Consider the following 7,881-nt stretch of genomic DNA (forward strand, 5'->3'; position numbering starts at 1 on the left):
GTTTCTTCTCCTGGTTGACATGAACAAACAGGAGTTCTACCGTACGAATCATGAGGGGTGATTCGGCGCATACCCAGAGCAACATGCTATCTCGATCGGAGGGGGCGAGGGTGTTTTCGTCCTTTCGTGTCATGTTGTAGAGCCACGTCAACCCACCGTTGGGGTCGTTTGCGACAAGGTGCTGGACGTGGTCGACGCCGACGACAACCGGGGATTCCTCGGCCTCCTTCATCTTCATCCTCTCGAGCTCAGCCTTCGTCTGGGGCTGGTTGGGGTCAACCATAGCCTGGACTCTAAGCTCAATGGCCTTCTTGCTTCCCCTGATCATGTCGTTCTCGGGACTGAGCAGAACCGAGTTGCGCCAGTCGAATGTCTGGAGAATGCCGGTTCGGTGTACTCCGAAGTTCAAGGTCGCCTCGGCGGAAGCACCTTCGATAGACTGGCTCGAGGCTGCTTGTACACTGTCGGGAATCGTCCCATCATCATTGGGTTGCTGAAATAAGCGTGAGGCCAGGAAGAAGCCCTCTTCTCGGACTACCATGGCAAGCCTAGGTCCGAATCGGTATTCCTGGATGGAAATGACGGGAGGCAAAAGGTCAATGCCGGGGTAGGTGATCTCGCCGTTAGGCAAGGTCAGCGGTGTCCTCATGGTCCTTCGAATATGCATCTCCTGGAAAATAGGTCGGACCACCCAGGAAGAGAGGTTCGAGCCCCAATAATGCGATGAGCCGGCTGCACGGTAGAGGTCTGGGTGCAGGTACCAAAGTCGAGAGCCATCTTCCTTCCAGGCTTCCATCAGTTTGCCGACGGCTGGGTCGAGTGCCGTGAATGAAGGGTGAAAGATACCCTTGGTGATCATGCCATTGAACTCGTTGTTCTCCTTTTCCGGATCGTACTGGGCGTTGTATAATCCTGGGAGGTACCCGATGGGGCCGATCTTGGGCTTCCAGTCCACGTCGAGGGCCCGCCACATCAAAAGCAAGGGAGAGATCAGATCTCTCAGCGAGTTCGAAAGAGGTGTGCCAGAGGTCCAGAGGATGATGTCCCACTTGAACTTGCGTAAAAGATTGTTGTAGCTTCCGTCGTGCTTCTTAGCAATCTGAGCCTCATCGCAGACCACAAAGGTAAACTTGAGGTTCTTGATGCCCGGCTTGTTGCGGGTATACCACACGAGGTTTCCGTCAGCCTTGGCTGGATCGTCGACGTAGGTGATGTTCTTGCGGTTGACCTGCGCAAGTGAGTAGATAGGGACCTTCTTCCGTCGCCTACCTTCGGCTGCTTCGTCGCTAGAGTCATCAGACTCTACATCGCCAAGCTCTTGGTTCTTGGCCGCCTTCTTCTCTGCACGGTCGCGTCGCTTCTTGATAGATGGAGGTGCCTAACCCTCGTTGAAAACAAAAAGGCGGTCGTTGCGAGAAATAAACCGAGCGGAGAGAGTGGTATATGAAGTGATAACTAGGGTCTTGCCGGTCTTAGGGTTCGTAGGATCTAGCTTGCTGAGATAGTTGATAAGATCATCAGTCCCCATGACTTTCGCACCTTTATCAATAAAGGTAGATCGTTGGCCATAAAATACAATCAGAGTAAAGTCAGGGAAGATACTCTTTGCTTCGAGGTACGTCTGCGGCAGCGAGTTCACCGGAGTTATAACAAGGGAGGGCGAGAATGTCACACTGTTGCCCTGTTGTTGCTGCTTCGCAAGACGTCGGGCGTGGAGGTTGATAGCAAGCAGGTAGATTCGTGTCTTTCCTGTTCCCATATCATTCGATAAGAAGGTGTGGCGTTTTGGGCTTTCTGCTCGTTGCAGAATACTGTAGGCATCTAAGATCGAGTTAGTAAAATGTGAATCGGGCGGTATTCTAGGCGAAGAGAAAATAGGATAATGTGAATCAGGCGAGATTCAGAAGAAAGAGAATCAGGCCAGATTCAGATTGTGCAATAACATACCGTAGACCTGGTGGGGTTTAAAGGGCTCAATAGCATCATTAGCGGGACGAAGGCGAATAGCAGGATATCGGCTTAGGCCCAACTCGTCACATAATTGATCGAGATCGAAGTGGTGGTTGGGTTGGAGAGACGACATAAACATTTCCATAGCAAAGCTCTGGTTGTTCTGCTTAGTGAGTTCGTCGAGCTTGTCGGGGTGCTCTCGTGCGAATGCGACAAGGTTCTCGTTGCCAGCTTGTGTTGTGACATACTCAGCCATCTTGTCTGCGTCGATAAGACTGTCGACATAGGTGAGCGTCTTCTGAATATCGTCCATGGGGGGGTCGACCATAGCGTGCGAGCGTCGCAGGACTTTGACGACCTGTGCTGCTCTCTGGTTGGACATGATAGGCATAGCGTCTGCCTTGACGGTGAGGCGCTTCTCGCCGAGTCCGGTCTTGGGCTTGGGTGCGGATGAGAGTGCAACAGTGATCCGGTCGGCGAGGTCGATAAAATTGAGTCCGGTTACGGCTGGTAGATCCGATGAGTTCACCTGGTCCTCGTCCTGGTCCTTGTTATTCTCGGCGTCTTGTTGGTCCATGAGCATCTCTTCCGCGTCGAGCTGGGCCTCTGTATGCCCGTCGACGATGATCTCAGTACCTTCCAGCTCCATTTCTGTACTGTTCCAGCTGGGGTCGTGATACCCCATCCATCGTGTGTTGCCAGTACGCTTGGTCGGGATGCCGCTAAGAAGGTTAGCCTTACCTCGACGGTTATTCACCGTGAAGATGAGGTAAAGGGCCCTGTTCAAATCCTCCATCGAGAACCTGCCAGCAATCGTCTTCGTTGGACTGAAACCTTGATTGATGGGGTAACGTCGCGGGTAGTCGCTCGTCTGCACCAGCTTCAATTCGGGGTCCCAATGCGACGGTGCAAAAATCAAGACCTGGGCAGCTGCGGCCAAAAACATGGCAGGAGGGCATGGCTCATCCCTGTGGTTCTTCTCATCGATGCTGATGGTGTTGTTGAAGATGGGAATAAAGGTAGGTTGAGGACAATAGAGACAAATCGTCTCCACCATGTCTCGGCACTCCTTGCTGTTGGCATAGAGGGTAATGCAGTCGATAGGCCGAGGGATAGGTCTTTCTGGCTCATCTTCCCCTGGAGGAACAGAGGAGCAGAATGCTTCAGTGGCGCGAAAGCTTTCATTCATAAAATTGTAGAACTCAGGGCTCTGCTCCAGGCCCGTAAGTTCTTCAACATCGGGACACTAACCCTGAACTTCATCCTCACGAGCGCTGTTGATAGCTGATGGTGTAAATTTTAACTGCATGACCTTGCCAAAGGCATAGATGATCTCCATTACTGCAATTGTTAGTCTAAAGGAAAAGAGAAGGGGGAAGAAATAGTAGAATCTGAATCCGGCGAGATTCAGAAGAAGAAAATCAGGCCGGATTCAGATTCTGCTAACTTACATGGTCCATCGCAGTAGGAAATGTAGTCGGCTTCAGACTTGAATCCATTGTACTTGGCAATAAGTGTGGCATCACCAAGAGAAGCTGGCAGGGCAATAGGCAGCGAGATGCCAGGGGGATATCGTGACTTCTCCCACTCTAACTTTCGATCACGCTTCTTCTTGTCCTTGCTCATCTCGGGTGGTTCGTCGGCAACATGTACAGTATAGTCGCAAGAGGTGTGCCAAGCTGGGCAGTCGGGATGCTTGCGAACATTCTGAAAGTCGAGATCAGATTTGTTGTTAGTGAGCTTTACCGATTTGACGCCCTTGGATAAACCTTGTAACCCTGACGGAGGAGAGTCTGTGGTCTGTTCGGTTGTTATATTAGCCTTGGCCTTGGCCTTGCTTTTCTGTCGAGAGCTTTGTCTCGGAGCCATAGCGAGAAAGGGAAAGCAGAGATGATGCTGGTGAAGTTGTTGATCAAAAAGAAGACAAGATACTGAAATCCAAATCGGGCGATATTCTCTAAATGATATATTAAGAGAGTATAAAAGTGTTAATACCTCTTAATGATAATAGAATATAAATGAAGAGATGCGTTAGGGTTGTTAATAGTAGAATGAGAATCAGGAGGGATTCTCTTGATGTGATATGTAAGGAAGAAAAATAAAAGAGGAAGAGAAATTGAAAAGTGGGGACAGCTGGAATATAGCCCCCCTGTTAACGCTAGGCCTAATATAGCTAGCTGACTTATGTCAGCAGTCACGGGACTGCCACAGCACTGCCAAGCCGGATTAACGGTTACTCCGGATGACTAACCGATCTTAACTCTCGGTATTCTGAATCCCTCGAGATTCATATTATGCTATTCTTATATTACTTTCTCTATAAGATATAAAGATAACTCTAAGGAGGAGTTAAAGGAAGAATTAAAAGAAGAGTCTAAGGAGACTAAGGAGACTAAGGAGACTAAAGAAAATAAAGATAAAAGTGTAACTGATGAGGTTTCTAAGGCATAAACTAGTCTATACTAGGTTTATATTGGCAGATATATAGGGCGTACTGAGCAATAGTGAAGTGTTATATCTCTTAATATTAAATAGAGCGGGTTAGGCGTATTTAGGTAAAAAAGTTAGGGTTAATAGCTAGGGAGCTAACTATACTAACTAATGCTAACTAAATATATATACTTAAAGGGCTTATTAGTATAAAGGTAAGCTTTAAGGGGAAGCTTATAAGGGTTATAATAATCTTTTATAAAAGGGTTATAATATCTTAAGTAAGCTATAGGGTAGGCTTACTTTAGTGTAAGTGAGACTTTAAGTAATTAGTAGAAAGAAATAGAGTATATATAATATAAGCGCTAGGTCGTAATAAAAAGTAATAAAATAGAGTCTAGAGAAAGAGGTAAATAAATATTTATAGTATAAGAAAAATTAAAAAAAATAAAAAAATTTAAAAAATAAAAAAATTTAAAAAATAAAAAAATTTAAAAAATAAAAAAATTTAAAAAATAAATAAAATTAAAAAAATAAATAAAATTAAAAAAATAAATAAAATAAAGGTTTTTATATTTATTTTTCTTTTTATTTATTTCTTTCTTCTTTATAACTCTTTAACTCTTTTTTTATTTTACCTTATTTCTCTTTTCCTACTAATAGTAATATATAAATTAGGCCTTATTCTCTTCTTCTTAGCTATACCTCTGAATTAGGCCTAATTTATATCTTACTATATATATTTATATTTTACTCTATTATTTCTACTTATATAACCTTAACCTTAGCCTATTCCTTTAATAAATTAATTAATCTCTTACTAATAGTAAATATAAAGATAATATAACTCTATAAAATACTGCCCTTTATTATAATATCTTAATAGTATATATCTCCTAAATAATTGCTTCCTATAATATATATATATTAGTCCTTTTTACCCTATAAAACTGCCTTCTAACCCCTAGCTAATAAAAAAATGCCCTCTTATCCCTTATATTAACCCTAAATGTAATATATACTAAATCTTATACCTACTAGCTCTTTAATCCTATAAGTACTACTAGCAGTATCTTATCCTTATATATATATTTACCCTCCTTATTTTACATTTCTATATATTAGTCTAATAGCAGCTTATATATAAAGCAGTATAATAGTTCTTTAAACCTAATAGCCTTATATACTATATTATATACTTCCCCTGCTACTATCTCGCACTACTGCCTAGCTATTTTATACTATAGCTTATCTAGGACCTCTCCTAGCTCTAGTCTCTTCTAATAATATTAGATATAATATATTAGATACTTATCAGTAATATTATCTAGCTATTAAAGAAGGGTCTTAACCTATATGCCCTCTTTCTTACTAAATGCCTTTTAAATCTTTTTACCCTTCCTTATCTTATAACTTTCGCTTTTACTATCTCCTATCTCTATTACTTTCGCTCTTACTATCTCCCTCTATCTCTCCTCTACTCTCTTCTTCTATTACCTCCTTAACCCTATCTTTACCTTTATTATTATTACCTTCTACTTAAAGCACCTTATATTAATTATAAAGTATAGCCCTATTAATATCTTAATACCTCTCCCTAGCCGCTCTATCTATAAATGCCGATATAATTGCCTTTTAATATCCTAGCGTTAATATAAATACCTCTATCTAGGCCTAATTAATAGTATCTATAAAGCTTTAATATTAATCCTCTTATTATAGCTATCTATTATATATAATAATAGAATATATTACCTTACCTACCTAATGCCTTCTTTAGCTAATCTGCTATATAAAATTAATAAGCCTATATAGCTTCTCTATATAAACTATAATTATAATCCCCTTAATATTAATACCTATCTTTAACCTGGTTATTATTATAATCTATTGGCTTTTACTATAGCCCTCTATCTATACTATCTGCACCTTATAGCGCTCCTATTTACTTATACTGCTATAATAAGACCTATAGCTAATCTTATTAACTATAGCCTTATATTAGCTTTTAGATTAGCAGTATATAATCCCCTTTTAGTAACTAATTATATCTTAATCTAGCTACTTAATAACTTAAATAGTATAGTCCTCTATAGCTATACTTTTAGGCTTAACTTACTGCACTTTATATTAGCAGTTTAGCTTAACTGTCTAATTTCGCACTATTATAGCTAACCTCACTAATATCTCGCTATAGAATCAGTCCTCTAGTATAATAGGCAGTATTACTATAAGAAGCACTAATAAGAGGCTAAACTAATATAACCCTATTAGCTTATTAAGCTTAGCCTAATAGCTAATATTTATAATTATAATATAGCATTTATTTATAAATATTTACTATAGTAGCCCTATATATAATAGCCTATTAATATATCTATAAAACTTAGCGCTTAATATAATATTAGCACTAATAATAATTAATTAAGCTACCTTTAGTATACCTTCTTATCCTATACTAATTAATAGCCTATATTAAATATAGTTAATACCTATATTTATTACTCTTACTATTAAGTTATCTATTAATATAATAAATAGCATAACTATAATACTTATATCTATATTCTGCATTATAGCTGGCAGTATAAATAATATGCTCTTACTAGCCCCTATTAGTAGTATATTAATAGTTATATTATCTGCTTTAAGCGCTATAATTAATTATATACTCTTAGCCTACTTATTAGATTGCCAGGTAGCCTTTAGTTTAAGTAACCTTTATAGGCTATCTGCTATATTATCTTCTAGCTTCTTTTTTTACCTTTTCTCCTTTTCCTCTTTTATCTCTTTCCTCTTAATTAGCTCTTTCTCCTCTTAAGCAGTCTTTCTTTACTTTCTGCTCTTAATTATTTAAGTTAGACTATTATTTAGCGGCTATTACTATTACTGCTACTGCTTAGCCTTCTGACTATCCTATTTATATTTTAATGCCTTTACCTCTATTCCTTTATTTATATTACTATTTTCCTTTAAAAACTAATACTATAGCTTACTAATCTCCTTAAATATTATAATTATCTCTAGCTGCAGCTTACCTAAGAAGCTAATATATATAATATAATATTGCCTTATAATCTATATTTTATATATTAACTATAAGTCCTATATAATATTCTAGCTTTTTTTATAGTTAATTAGCTTATTTATAATTTAGTTAATTTTAATAGTATTATTATTATCTTTATTATCTATTTTACCTTCTAGCTGCTTTATTATAAGCCCTCGAATTTTCTGCCCTATTTTAATTATAATTACTTAATATTATCTAGTTCCTAATCTGACCCTTATCCTGGCCTATATTATATAGCCAAGCTGCCTACTAAGCCGGTCTATCTCCTATATAGATAAGCTATTATCCCTCTATATATACTTAAGCTGCTCTTTAAGCGGCTTAGTAAGCTAATATTCCTACTGTAGTACCCTCTCTATTAGAAGTAGCTATATAATATATACTATAATAATCTGCCTAATATAATTAGGTATAAATTGAGCTACTTT

At 39.2% G+C, this 7,881-nt stretch overlaps 1 protein-coding gene across 1 annotated transcript in view; it reads right to left on the reverse strand.

Annotated features, from left to right (window-relative positions):
* FGSG_14031 (uncharacterized protein) overlaps positions 1-3,819 on the reverse strand; it is a gene marked incomplete at both ends in the record, with an annotated part of 4,404 nt that extends 585 nt beyond the window's left edge. Inside the window, 5 exons of the mRNA XM_011321433.1 lie at positions 74-1,378; positions 1,457-1,821; positions 1,948-3,087; positions 3,202-3,291; positions 3,402-3,819. Coding sequence (XP_011319735.1) covers positions 74-1,378; positions 1,457-1,821; positions 1,948-3,087; positions 3,202-3,291; positions 3,402-3,819 — 3,318 coding nt within the window. The remainder of the gene's footprint in view (positions 1-73; positions 1,379-1,456; positions 1,822-1,947; positions 3,088-3,201; positions 3,292-3,401) is intronic.
* Between the last annotated feature and the right edge of the window lie 4,062 nt (positions 3,820-7,881).

Source organism: Fusarium graminearum, chromosome 2 (genome assembly GCF_000240135.3).
Source record: "Fusarium graminearum PH-1 chromosome 2, whole genome shotgun sequence".
In the NCBI taxonomy this organism is placed as follows: Eukaryota; Fungi; Ascomycota; class Sordariomycetes; order Hypocreales; family Nectriaceae; genus Fusarium; species Fusarium graminearum.